Here is a 14,725-nt window from a genome sequence, read left to right on the forward strand (position 1 = left end):
CATTTTCATATATTGTGCCTGCATTTGGCACTTTAAAATCAGTTCAATACCTTCTGAAAATATACCAATTTGGTTCGAGTTTTTAGTTGATCTTATGCGAAGAATCGGAATTAACACATTACAGGTAAAAGAGCTTAATAAAAGTGGTGAACTGAAAAGGGCTGATACTTGTTGCTGTCGCTGGGCGGGCCTAACGCTGTAGTGCGCCATGCTGGGGGTGTCAATTGAAGGCGAGGAAAAAAACCGACTGGGAGTTACCTCAGCGCTTTCCGAGATATGAGATCTGGCCGTTTTCCAGTCGGTGCACTTTTTTATTAAAGAAGAAAACCCCGAAAATCACGGGGCAAAAAAAAAAGAAAGAAAGAGACGCACACGCATTTGAAGAGGTCACCCAGAAAAACAGCGTTCAGCGGCTTTCTGCCGGCGGATCAGTCGGAATCTGCGGTGTACGCTCGGAGTCTCTCTCCCCCAACCCCCCCGTGCGCGCGCGCGCGTGTGTGCGTGTGTTTACAAGTGTTTGAACGACTGCCAAAAGAAGGGAGGAAAACGCCAAGGAAGGAGGGATGGTGGACAATTCAAGCAGTAGTAAGGCACAAATGGTGAGTCGGGGTTCTGCTTCTCGCCCTTTTGCACTTTCCTAAACGGCAGCGAGCTGAAAACGCTCCGATTGTTTTTTTTAATTTTACGCCATTGGCTCGTTCAACGTTGTAAAATTCAAAGAAAAAAACTTTTTAGGGGTAATCTGACTTTTGGTAGGTTACTTTTATTTATTCATTTGATAGTTTTTCGACAACACTGTAATGACTTTATTCATTTTTCCCTAAAGCGTTGTTGCATATTTTGCATTTGTTGGGAGTATCCTGAAATCGTATCCAGGTTTGAGGTTGTGGCACCTCACTATATAAACGCGGAAAATGTGTTTTGCCAGTTTTTTTTCTTCTCTTTTTTTCACTTTGATGGTTGTTTATCTAGTTTAGTTAAACTAGTAGTTAATCTAGTTTATCGGGATAACTACTTTTATGATTGTAGATACATGAATATCCGTTTAACTTTCTTACTAATACACACCTCTTACTGCGTTGTCGTTTTGACAAATTATTGCAATACTTCCTTAAGAGCTTAGCAAAACTCAGGGTGGGTTACTGCATTTTAATTATTTCCTCTAATCTTAACAGAGATTTTTCTGTGGCTGGTTACTGTAATGTTAACTTTCCAAACTCTTTATGTAGATTAGTCCTTTGTGTAAAAGTTTGATTTGGCTACTTTCTAGTCTAGTATTTTTTTCTGCTTTTATTCATGCTCAGGTTTTAAGAGCTCCAGTTACCAGCGAGATTTTTGTAATTTTTTTTCAATTTCTTTATTTAGCTTAAAATAATTTAAATTTGTTGTTGGGATATTGTAGGTTTAAAAGTACACAAGCGTTTTACTTCTTTAATCTGAGGAAAATCATGTGGGTGAATTATCCAAATTTGTTTGAGTTAATGTTTAAATCGGGCTTCGTTGGCTCCACTGTAGCTTTCAGGAGTAATTAGGTTTCAGTATACAGTAAGTCATCCATGACTCCTCTCTTCCTCTCACAGCCCGGAATGTCTCAGGAGCCTGGTGTGGCCTTTCCTCCAAGCACCTCCGCAGGAGGAATGAAACTCGAAGCAGTGATGGAGCAGCTCCAGCGCCAGCAGCAGGCACGATTAGAAATGGAGCGCAAGGAGAGAAAGATACGAGAAGCCCACATCATGTACGCTCAGCAGGTTGCTGCCCAACAGGCCATCTTAGCAGCTGCCCGGGCTTCTGGAGCCAGCTTCATGGGGAAAGGCCTGCCTGGAGGCATCGCTGGTGGTGGATTGCCTCCCCGGGTGTCCAATCAGAGCAGTGTAGACTCAGACAGAGAGGACGACGAGGACAGAGGTCGGGATTCTGGAGATGAGGACGATGACAATGAGATGATGGAAGGGGATGAGGGCAGCGATGATGATGAGGGAAGCGCCAGTGGTCTGGAGTTCCTCCGCAAGCAAACCCTTGCTTTACAGCAGAATGCCTCGCGAATCCCAGCCCGTCCATTTGGCAGTTACTCTGCATCGGCTCCCCAGAGGGCTGCTTCCCCACCTGTTAGAGTGAAGCAGGAACCTGACGAGGGCCTGTCTCCTGCAGGGGCACACTCTGCTACTTCTCCTAATGGACAAGCTGACTGGGGCTTTGATGACCACTTTAGACAGGTTAGTATCTTGCCAGTTGTTGCCCTTCTTTCCACAGGATTTCCTTTGTAATCCATCTGATCCTATTATGTCCTTTCACAGTTATCTCATTCAAATATGAGTATAAAACTTCAGAATTTAAAATTGTCCATCTTTCCTTAAATATTGCAAATCAAGGCAGAATTTTTTTTTGTTTTGTTTTTTTTATAATTTAAATTGTCACTATAGTTTACTGAGATCCCAATGAGTATGTCCTTATACTGCTTGTCAGTTTTCCATTTAGGGTCTTGTTTGTATTCTAAGTCCAGCCCCCTGCCGTGAGAGACAACTTAATCTTAACTGTGGCTTGAACCGCTCCAGGAGTATCTTTGTGAGTCCCTTCAAATCTCTGCGGAGGTTTGACCGCCGATTGGCTTTTGTGGCAAAAAAAAAAAAAAACTACTAAGTGACTGCTGGCAGAGGGCCAGGCCAAGGCGCAATGTTTTCACGCTCACTAGTTCTCTCCCCACGCGCTCTCATTTTGTATGCCTCTCTCACTCTGTGTCCCTCTTGGCGCTTTGCTTGGGCTCTGGTTTGGCTCTGATCCAGGTAGTGGAGTCAGGCGAGACATAGCTGCTGTAAGGCTGTGGGTGGTTTGCTGGGTCAGTTGGAGGATTTCGGGTGGGTGGAAAGGTTGGATGTAGTACACAGCAGAAGCAGTCTGTCACACCCCACTCTCGCCTCCCCAAGAGTCAGGGCTCTGTGCCAAGTGTAGGCTACTTTCACTTGAAAGTAAATATTGCCTCAGCACAGTCTTACTGAACTCTGGAATGCCAACTGGGAACCAAGCCGAGCTGCATGTTTTAGCATCATGGCAGGTTAAAGAGAGCGCAGCAGGCTGCGGGTGATATAAAAAGCCTTAGCTGTGCAGTAGTTGGCAGTGTCGCAAATATATATGTGCTCTATCAGTGGGCTGAGGGTGCTGGACTATCATGTGTCGGGATTTTATTACTGTCTATTTAAAGGTAAATGTCTTTGCATGGTGCTTCTCTAGTTCACATTTCCAAATTTAGCTTTAGAGCGTGTACATTTGGTAGTGACACGTAGAAGTGCCACAGCGTGAGATGGTGAGAGAAGCCAGTATATACATGTTGTGGAAGGAGGCACAACGTTCTTTATATTGTTCATTTGCTAAAGTCACCGGCTTCACATGAATCTTCACACTTTATCAAAGGGATGCTGCTGGGACTGTTTAAATGGAGAATAAATGAAACTGTCTTTCTTATGTTCTTCAATATTTATTATTTTAAGTGCTGCTGAAATGTGCAAAACTTGGCAGTAGATGTCATTGGCAGTGTCAACACCAGCAGCCTTATTTTCTTTCGGGTTAATTTCCATGTCATGCCAGCATGAGACACCATTGACTGTCATCAGATGAAGGTAGCCTGTGGGTTTAATGGCCATTGTTCTGGTATCTGGGCTAAGGGGTACATTTCCAAGAAGCTAATAGCTGATTGTTTTCAGATTGGACAATGTCTTCCTCTCTTGCTCTTCCCATGGACCGCTTGTGTGCATCGAGCCATATGCTCGCTCAAATGTGATTGGTCAGTGATACTTTCATTATGAAAGAAAACCAGAAAGTAGGGCTGAACGATATATCGCATTTGCGATAATATCGCGACATGATCAAGTGCAATTTTCTAACCGCAAAGGCTGCGATTATACTGCGATTATAAGGCTGTCCAAATTACTACCATATCCCAGAATTCATAGCGCGGCCCAGCCAAACTCCAGTTTCCAGCAATGGCGGCCGCTACTAAGTTTTAAAATTACTCATACTAATCTTTCTGGGTCACAAAATAAACTTTTAACATATTTTCAGGCGAGAAAGTAGTTGTGTAAACATCAAATATCTGCTCGGTTTATCAAGATATCCCATATTCGCAAAAGTGCTTCGACGTTTTCAGAGGCGTCTGCTACCCACCAGCTCGACAGCTAGCCGGGAGCTCGAGGATTACTGATGCGGCCGAGAACGGCACAACTCCCGGCACATCATTTTCAGATCACCGCGGAGTTTCGCTGCTCGGGTTAAACGTAATATATAAGTCACTTAGACAACCTAAAAATGTTATTGTTGGGCTTTTTTCAGTGTTTTGTTTGTTCGTGAGTAAATCGGTTTGGCTGAGATTAAAGTTATTAGATTAGATAAAATAAAACTTTATTAATCCCCCGGGTGGGTTCCTCCTTGGTTTTCACACAGCTGACTAAACGTCAAACAGAAAACTTATTAAACAGAAGTATGAGACAGTCGAGAATTTACACCAGTGTCTGGTTATATTTTAGATAGCAAGAAGCAGACGGCCGAGTTTAATAAACTCCACCGAGACAGCGGTGACGCTAATCAGAACTAGACCGTCCAATTTCACGCCTTTAAACTTTAAAGGCGTGTTTGTGTGTGTGTTTATACAATTGCTATTATGTTTGCACTTTGTGTAATGTTACTGACTGCAGAGATCAGTAAGATGTGTGTATTTTTTATTTATTAGTTTTATTTATTTAATATTATTTTTTAATTGAATGACTGTCTAGTAGTTCACAGATGTCGAAAAACTGAGTGTGGTAAAGCCACTGATTTTTTTTATGTATATTTCTGCAATCTGCACATTGTACTGACTTTCATTTTAATGTTTACACCAGGGTTCCTTGTCAGCACTTTATGCTCAGATGTTTGTAAGCTAAAAATAAACTATTGTGTATGTTCAAATATACTGTTGTGATTGAAGAAGTTAAATAAAAATGTCAGTCATCAATTCATGCATCACCTCATGTCATCATAACAGAGGTCTGTCTTCCAGGAAAGAACAGTTTAAAATTAATGTAATATAGTATTGGCCATACTATATGATGTATTGCTTGTCTTTGTTTAATAATACAGAAGACAAAGACCTTAAAAAATAATCGCATATCGCATCGCAATCGCAATATTGGGGCAAAAAATCGCAATTAGATTATTTTCCATAATCGTTCAGCCCTACCAGAAAGCCTGTTTTTTTTCTTATGCCCATTGCCTATAGATTCTGCATAGTCATATACAGAATCTGTACATAGAAACACACTCCTGTTCCTGTTCTTATCAGGATAATTTTACCCTTACAGACACTCTCATTGATTCTACTCTGAATGAAACCAGGTATGTGTGCAATTAGTCAACTAGATCAATTTTTTAAAAAGTTGGTAAAAACTGTTTTTACTTCATTAATATACAAAGGCAGTTAACTGTTGGGTCTGAGATTTCATCCCCTGGAGGTGACAATGGAAATTTGTAAGCAAGCAAAGTTAAAATAACACAGTTGAACGGCCCCGCAAACAGTTGCACTTCTCGTGCAGTTATTTTAGAAAACTAATCGTTATATGTAGACTTTGTCAACATCAACTCTGGACAAGCATGTGAAGTTTTTTTTTGTTTTTTTTTTTTTTTTTTAAAAAGCTACTGGTATAGCAAAACTAGCATTAGCCACTCTCGGCAAACTACGCTGTTACACATGGGGCTAAGTCAGCAGCATTTAAAATGTTTTAGCAGCTTCAAAAGTCTTTTAAATACTAGAGTATTTCTACGAAAGACCTTTAACGTCTATTCTTAAAAATTGTGTTTTTTCAAATTTTCAAAGGTTTTCTTAGTGTTTTTGATTTTAGACTTGCCAATTTGTAAAACTTTCTACTCGCATTTCATTAACAAATTAGTCACTAGGAGAATCTTTGCTTAATTTGCAAGCTAATCTGCTAAGATAAGCAGGTATGAGCTTGTTTCAGAATATGCCTCTGGCATCAAGTGCTGCATTAATCTGAACAGTTAGAAGTGTTCATTAGATTATATATTTTATTAAATTAAATTAAACGACTATTTCTGGACGTGACTAACAGGCATATCAAAGTTTGATTGTCATGTGACAAATCAAACGTGACAAATGATGACTATATAGTTTCTGTTTCTGAATATATGTATAAAATTGGGCTTTCCTGCATTGTGTGGGATGTGTTTTAGTTCCAGATGTCAAGGTGTCAGAATGAGTGGATGAGTATTATTTGCAGGGATGAGCAGGCTTTGTCTCGGCATTGTTAGAGCTGAAGATCATAGCAGCAAAGTTGTTGCTGACCAGTGTCCTATCTGTGGCCTGGTGTCTTTTATTATAGAGTGAAGGCTGAGCCAGGGGGTTGGGGGAGGCATTATGGGACGAGAATTGGTCTGGCCTTTTTTTTTTTTTTTTTTTTGTTTCCTCCCTTTTATCTTTCCTGTCATTATGTCAGCTCTGCAGTATTTAATGACGGCTCATCTCTTCAGGCAGTTTCAGGTTGCACCGCTGTAGGGGGAGGGGGGGCAGTAGAGGCAGAACAGTTTTTTTTCTTTCCTTTTTCTTTCTTTCTTTTTTTTTTTTGATGTCATTGTCTTCTAGAGGCCAGAGACAAGCCTGGCGGATGCCGCAAATACCAACCCGCTATAATAATGGGGGGAGCACATTTATTATGTTCTAAAAGCAGTGACAGAGGAAAGATGAGACGACAGCTAAAGAGCCAGTTGGATGGAAGACCATTTACATTAACATTTAAATTTCATGTAAACGGTCAGATTGGACCAAGGCTTTTATCCAAAGAACTCTTTGTATGATATCTGCCATGCTTCTTGAATCATAGCAAACCACATTCAGAGAGAGACTCTGGATTTCATTCAGCACATGACATATTAATGACATATGAATAAAATAATAATACTCATGTGCTAGTTCACCAACAGTTTACTGAAATAAAAGTGTTGATTGTAATGATCTCTAAACAATAGGTAGAGTGTGTCAGATATGATGATGAACAATCAGTGTATATATGTAACATATAGATATGAAGGGTTATTTGTTTTAGTTTTTTTTGACCGCACACAAATGTTGATGGACTATACAGGTCAGACTGAGTGGACAGACATGGTAGCCAGTGTTTTCTTGTCAGTGATGTATGTATGGTGACCTCAGCCCCATCCTAAACAGCAGAGTAAATAATTGTCAAACAAGGAGATGGACAAAGGCGTCGCGTGGTGAGAGAGCTGGACCGGATAACCGACCGGCCCCAGCGCTCTGGCCTTTGGACAGAGGCTACATGACCTCTGTAATCCAGCACCCACCCGCCCCACCTCTCCTGTCACAAACACACACATATCCAATGTCCTCCTCTTCTTGCCATAATCAGTCTGTGACTAATTGTTTTAATTGTGCCTGCAGATTGTGTACTATGTCCAACTCTATTGGCAGCGATATTGCTTTGGTTGGATTAGCTGGATGTTTAACATGTTGGGTGTTGTGTCTGTAGAAGCAGTAGCCTTGTTTTAGGTTCAAGAGTTTACCAGTTTACATCCAGATTTTATTTGAGGTTTTGAGTTTTATGTATGTGACCTATGTCGTTGTAGACTATTGAGAGCAAAACGGTTTGGTTCAATCTTCCTTGTGTCACATAAACTAATGGCGATGAATATTAGCACAGGACATTTAGATTATAGTTTTGCATGGTAATACATTTGCATGCAGTTGATTTACATGGTACCTGAGTAATTACCCTTTGCAGCCTGATTAGATTTGTAATTTTATTTGCTTAGACTGGATGACTTTTTGTTATGGAGATGCTGAAAACCTACTTGCCTTAGCATTTCAGGCTTAAGTAAGTCAGTGCAACAAATGAGGCCCAGTCAGAACAGAAAAAAGGCAGAATAGGTGTTCGAGTTGGATGAAGGATGCGTAACACAGGGAAGTGGTAGAGATGCACTGATTGATTACCTGATGACTGGAGTTGGGTGTTTTATTTAAGTTGATCTGCCATGGCTGGCTTGTCAGCCATAATTGAACAATCATTTTATCTGACGTTCTCATAATGATAACAGTGTAGCCAGTAATGTCACTGCTGCCTTTATGGACGTCTATTCAGAAGATCACTGGTTCAGTTCTAGTCGGAGACAAAAATCCTATTTGGGTTTGTGTCAGAAAGGGAATCTGGCATGAAGGTAGAGGTAGAGCAGATTATCAACCAATTACAAGGTTGGTGGTTTAATCCTTGGCTGCTTCAGTCTGCATGCCAAAGTATCCCTGGGGAAGATACTGAACCCCACGTTGCTCTCCCATGCATTCATTGGCGTGTGGCATAGAAAAATGTGTATGAATGGGTGAATTAAGCATTTGCGATAGAGCACTACACCACAGAGTGCTACAGTAGAGTAGAAACACACTATATAAGAACAAGTCCACTTACCAAATCTTCTGTCCTTTATATATTGCAGCAATTTCAGTAAAAGTGATGATCATGCCACAGATGGATTTAATGACCAACTCAGTTATGCCAAGATTGTTTACATAAGGTATGCAGTTGTGGAGAAGACGTAAAACTACACCTAGAAGGGATTAAAGAAAATATGCAGCCAACCGGACCAACTTGAATCCGATGTCTGGCCAATGGTTATGAATAAGCCCTGGCATCGCTATCACTCTTAAGCCCTCTTTTTGCTATTTACTACTTCTGTTGAGGCAGCGCTGTTGCATAATTTAGCTGTCGCCCCAGCAACATCAGCCAGGAAGTGGGGAGCTACACAGCTGCAGCAAGGAGATCAATAAGGATTGTGAATGAGCTTTAAGAGGTTTGAGTGTTTGCCCGAATTTTCCCCTCATTTATGATAGATGAGCAGGACATTGTATTTAGCAAACTGACTTTTAGTTAGAATTTTGACAGGTTTGCGGAGACTTTACCAGCAGGTTGCTGTTTTTGTTGGGCGCATACAGCTGTTTCTCCGTGTCTTATGTTGAAGTGGGAGAAAGGAGGCCTCACTGCCATATATGCCACTCTGACCTTGTTTGTGCTTTCTCAGTGTTATGTTGTTTTCCCATATGCCATAACTGTCAGTGGGTTTTAAAAGTACTGTGTATTATTTTGTTTACTGGAATTCCTGTTATGTTGATTTTATGAGGCTGGAATTGCTGTCTGACCTCTGCTTCCACAAACTGCCTGCAAATGGAGGTCATTCAGATGAGACATAATGAGGAAGGCTGAGTTCCTTTAAAACATGCTGCAGTGCTTGTTCAGAAGAAGAAGCTGCACGGTAATGCGTGAGAACTGCATCATTTCTGCCATGCTGTTGAGCCACACAAGGAATTGAAAGCCTCAACCCTGACCGTTCACTTATTGGTGTAAGTCCTAACAACTGCTTGCATTTTCAATTAATTAATAATTGAAAAACGCTGAAAAAATCCTCTTTGACAGCCCAATAGGCATTTCTAAATTTCGTACTTGTCATTTAGCACAGTGTAGGTGGGATATGTTCGTTTGGTTCTTTTTTTTAATCTTGCATATGTGTAGCACTTTTGCAAGTAAAAATTCTATCTACTTCTTTTTGTTTGTGGCAAAGTAAATTCCACAGTTTCTTTGTTACACGCTTTACTGATTTGCACTCGAATCAAAGTCCTTCTAGATGCCACTCAGCATCTTTAGTTCCTTTTGGGCAGTCATTTTGGGATTACAGTCAGTTGCGGATTATCTCAACTGGCTGTAATTTCAGTTTCACACTGACAACCAAACTGCATGTATATGCAGTTTATCTGCCAGATTTGATAACATGCTTAAAAGGTTTGGTGCCTAAAACCTAAAATAAGGTTTGAAAAGCATTTCTTTTTCCCCACTGGAGCTTATGCTTTTATTATGATCTATACTTCTGTGGAGTCCTACAGATTTCAGTTTAGATTTTGTGTGTTTCTCTAATATCGATGGTCAAGTATATTTCTTGTTCAGTCTTTCTTCTGAGCACAATTCTTTTTAAAAACCTTTTCAGCTTTTTTGTCATGTAGATAATGACTGCTTTGGACATTAAAACGATTTTACCTAATTTCTAAATCTGCCACATTGATTTCAGATTAGACTGGCTAAAAAGGTCATATTTCAGCTGTGTTTTTAGCGCATTAGTGTGAGTCCCTTTCTTTCTATATGTCTTCATGTCATACATAAAATCAGCCACAGCAGCATAATAATGAATGTGAATCTTAAACTGTTTACTGTTTAAGTTCCCATAAACATGTTCGGGTTTGTTCCTCAAGCACTTAACTCTTAAAACTCATTTCCCACACTTTGTTTGGGGATCTTTAAACAGATCTTTTATAACACAGTGAGGTTGTCTTATATCCGTGGTTCAGTGCTGAGTGAACTTTGGTTTACCTCATTAAGGCCAGATGTAAGCTGGCTGGATTGGATGGAGATGTCTGGGCTTTTAGCCTTGTGTTTCCATCTTTAATGTCTGATTGATGCTGCTCTTAATGTAGCTTAATGTTGGTCACTGGCTATGGCTCCACTCGAATTTGTGTCAGGATGGAAACAAATAAAGGTGACGCATAATTGTGTTTTGCACCCCCATTTGCTAGTCGAAATATTGTAGAAGTAACATCAGAACATCTAACTTCATTTCATCTGCCCATTGTCTTAAATTGATACATATGAGGAAATCAAAAGAATAAAAAGCACATTATCTAAAAATTATTAGAATTAATTCACTTAATAATCTCAGTGCTGTAGTGCAACTGTTTGCTCAAACTTTAAGCAATAAAATACATTATTCTCTTTTTTTCTGATAAAAGCAGCCAGCTTATCAAACATCTAGTTGAGAATGTTTTCTCATTCGAATCTCTGAATCAGTGTGTAAAGTGTAATTGCCCTGGTTATAAAACAAGCCTCATTTTGTGCAGAGCTCCTCTTAACAGTTAAGTGCAAAAGACCCCCCCCCCCCCCCCCCATCTGAAATAGAGGTATTGAATTTAGTAGGGAGATGAAGGGGGAGGGAAAGGGGGAGGAGATGCTATGGAACTAGAAGAGGGTTTAGTGGTCTGGCTCAGCACACTAAACTGCCCCACCCAGAGGAAACATTCCAGACAGAATTAAAGAGTTAACTCTTCAAACAGTGAACATTCCCACTGGGGGCTCCCATTGAGGGGGTTTGATGGGGGTGGGTGGGTGCATGCCCATGTTGTAATCGTGCCTCTGATTGGTGATCTTTCTATTCATTTTGCTCAGTGTCACAGGGGCTGTAAAAGAAAGAAAGCCAAAGGCCCTGAATGGGAGGAGCTGGATGGGAGGACACAGTAGTCCAGGCAGAGACAGTTTTTTATTTGTCTGAGTCCCAAAGGGCACATCTGCTGCTGACAGGCAGGAGGAAGCTTCTCATAGTGAAACCAGTCACCTCTGTCACAGTGTGGCTTGGTTAAACGCAGCACTAACTACCAGTCTTGAGTCTGCCATCCACGCTCAAAACTATAACACTTATAGTTAATCTTATAGTAGTGTTTCACATGCTGGGCACAGCAGGCATTTGCCTGTAAAAAGTTACATTTTAAAAAATGTCTTTGCACATTCAGAAGATAAAAATGTTATCATTTATCTTTTGAGGGGATACTCCCACTGGGTTTAAATCTGGGACTCTCCACCATTTGACCCTTAGAACTGAAGAAGCTTCTCGGATGAGAGGTGAAACATCTTCAAGCAACTTAAAGAAGTCCAGACGCTTTTCTTTCCAAGCTCCTTAGACTACGGTGACCTGGATGACTGAGAACCTTCACAGACATGTTGTCATTTATTATCATTTTTGAAGTTTAAATAATAGTTTGAGTTATTACAGATACGAGCCATGGTATCAGTGGCAACAGCTGTAATAGGTGGTTGTGTGTAAGAGTGCTTTTACATCCATTTATGGACTATTGAAGCTTGTATATGTTTTCCTGTTTTCACTGTGATTTAGATCAAACTACACCGGCTTACACATAAGTCAGATATTAATCTAATACTTTATTTGAGCCTAGCAGATAAGAAGGGATGAAAAAAAGATTATTGTATAGTAATGGTCGTGTATACAGTATACCTGTTTACCGGACATGATGTCTTATTACATCAATTTCAAACAGGGAGACATCTGTAGTGATGTGCAGCACATAAATACATTCAGATAGAGGAGACAATACTGCCATTCTTAGACTGTAAAGTGCCATAAATAGTGTCTAATGAAGAAAAAAAACAAAGCTTGAAAGAGAGCTACAACGTCTGCCTTCTTTCTCACCTCTAATCAGCTGGCCCCTCGTGGCCTGAATGTCAGTTTGTCAGGGTTGGAAAGTTACAGATAATAGGCGACACAGTCAGTGAAGTTGACTTTGGAAAAGTGTGGGCGTGAAGAGATTTCCAGTGCCACCTGACAGGCACTCAGACAGTTTGATGGATTGCTTCTGCAACATCATGCAAATGACATTTAAAAAGACCCATCTTGTCTGGCAGTGATGGCCACAGTTTTCCTTTCTGTTTAATTGAATTGAATAACAAAAATTGTCTCATTTAAATGCAGATTGCGCATATCCGTTGGGGTTATTACACTCTTAAATTGACCCTGGAGGATTGACTTTCTTGCTTCTAATGGAACTGGAGTTACTGATGTATGCTGTAATTTGATCGGTTTGTAGTAAAACCACAAGCCCCCACCCTTCGCACACCATCTCTGGTTCTTTTTGTTTTTTACAAGCACTTCTACTGAACATATCTCAACACCTGCTCTTTAATGACGGCAAACATAGAAAGAGGAATAGCCAATAGAGCAGGGCGATATGGCCAAAAATATTTATCACGATATATATTTGAAAATTTGCGATAACGATATAACCGACGATATAATTGATGCGAGACAAAATACAACTCCACAACATTACTAGCGCAAAAAGACAACCTTCCATTTATTTTCACTTAAACAAGAAGCTGGTTTTTATGTACATTAAAGCTTTATAAAAATATAACAGTGCAAATGCAAATTCCTTGCTGAAAGTTTAACCAAAAGGCATTTCCAGTAGAAATGGGCTGACATATCCTGAGCATAACCATGTATAATATCCACTGAAGTTAAAAAGAGGTGCTTTGCAACATTAAACTGCAGTGTGCAGTACGTATTTTTCGTACCATAAGGTGCACGGGATTATAAGGCATATTAAGCGAAACAAAGCAGTCAGATAAATCAAACTTTATTAAACTCATTCTTCTTGCTTCCTCCACTTCTGTACCATTGATTCATTAATGTTGAATTCTCTGGCAGCTGCTCTATTCCCATGTTGCTGCAGTATATTAATGACTAACCTCGTATTGTGGATGGATTATCTCAGTTGTTCTCCTGACTGAAGTTTGGTCCGTTTACAGCATCCTGCCATGCGATTGCATTTGTCTCTAACCATGAAGAACCTTCACGTTAACTTTTATAAGTGGAAAAGTGTTAGTGTTCGTCCTCCAGCTTCACTGTTTATGTTATGCTAACATAGCTGTGTCGCTAGCGATCACGTAGCACATCATTATATACCAGCTAGCCCAACTTCAGTAACCCTACAAACGTCACTGCTGTTTAGTTTCCCGTCTTCATTTATGTTGGAAGTGATAGCAGAGCTGTACGTTTGATTTTTTTCAGAAATCTCTCAGTCAGAACATGCAATATCATGCTTAGGTAACTAGCGAAACTAGCGAGCTAACTTCCGCTAGCTTCCTGCTAACTTCTAACTCCGTTAAATGTAATAACTTTTGTTTTCATGGATGCCTGGAAGTTAAACTTCATAGTTACACCTGGTAAAGCAGCAATGCTGATCGTTTTATTAAAGATGAAAGAATTTAGACAGTTCTTAACTCTAAGTGATGCTGCAGTGTTGTTTGACCTGAAGCATACGGAGTTTAGGACCCAGATTACTCCCAGATTTAAGAGCATCTTAGTCCGACAAATATGACAATAACAACGGCCGCTTGCATGTTCTGCAAAAAAATGTGCTTTGTTGTGTATCTGATGGACAAACACCAAACCAGTTCCACATCACGGAAGTTGCACCATTTTTACAAACCAATTCTGGTTCATCTGTTTCACTCAACAATCGGCCATGTGCGTATGAAAACAAAGGCACTGCGCACGCGCGTTTTACTCCCATTCTATCGCGATATTTCATTTTCCTATCGTTGCCTAACATTATACCGGTATTACCGTGAACGGTATAATATGGCCCAGCCCTAATAGCCAAATTAAAACGGAGAGACACCCGGCCTCAACTTTGGCAGCTGGGGGGAAACAGAGGCAAGGTCATATGACACCTTGGAGAGAAGTCTCCTTGAGTTTTATATAGGTTGGCACCATATAACAGTATGTACAGTGCACGTGTGAATCTGTTACTGTTAACACTCGTGCAGTGACTCTTGGCACACTATGTGAGGTCATGTTGTCCCCGTGATGTGTATGCTCTTATTTGTCTATCTTGAGTTCATAAAATTAATTACATTTTAATGAATGATGTGCTTTATGTGACATGTAAAAACAAAACAATGTTATAGCTGCTTTTTTGCTAGCACAAAGTCTGTAAAGCAACTCACATCTAACCAGTGTTAGTTTAGTAGCTCTCACATTAGCTTTCCCCCACTGTCCGCCATTTTCCTAAGGTGGTTTCTCCGTCACTGGCAGCTAATTACCATTGGTTCTTAATAATTAAGGGAGC

General features: G+C 40.3%; 1 protein-coding gene across 2 annotated transcripts in view; it reads left to right on the forward strand.

Annotated features, from left to right (window-relative positions):
* The first annotated feature begins 245 nt into the window (after positions 1–245).
* Positions 246–14,725, forward strand: part of LOC146639358 (AT-rich interactive domain-containing protein 3B) — a 57,034-nt gene continuing 42,554 nt past the window's right edge. Inside the window, exons 1-2 of one of the 2 annotated variants that reach the window (XM_085361739.1) lie at positions 246–599; positions 1,581–2,213. In XM_085361739.1, coding sequence (XP_085217865.1) covers positions 564–599; positions 1,581–2,213 — 669 coding nt within the window. In that variant the 5' untranslated portion in view covers positions 246–563. Of the gene's footprint in view, positions 600–641; positions 753–1,580; positions 2,214–14,725 lie in introns of those variants that run through there. The other variant, XM_085361788.1, reaches the window with a different exon arrangement.

This window comes from Diplotaxodon limnothrissa, linkage group LG1 (assembly GCF_057381915.1).
Source record: "Diplotaxodon limnothrissa isolate DT_005_m linkage group LG1, D_limnothrissa_male_GT1.1, whole genome shotgun sequence".
NCBI classification, from domain to species: Eukaryota; Metazoa; Chordata; class Actinopteri; order Cichliformes; family Cichlidae; genus Diplotaxodon; species Diplotaxodon limnothrissa.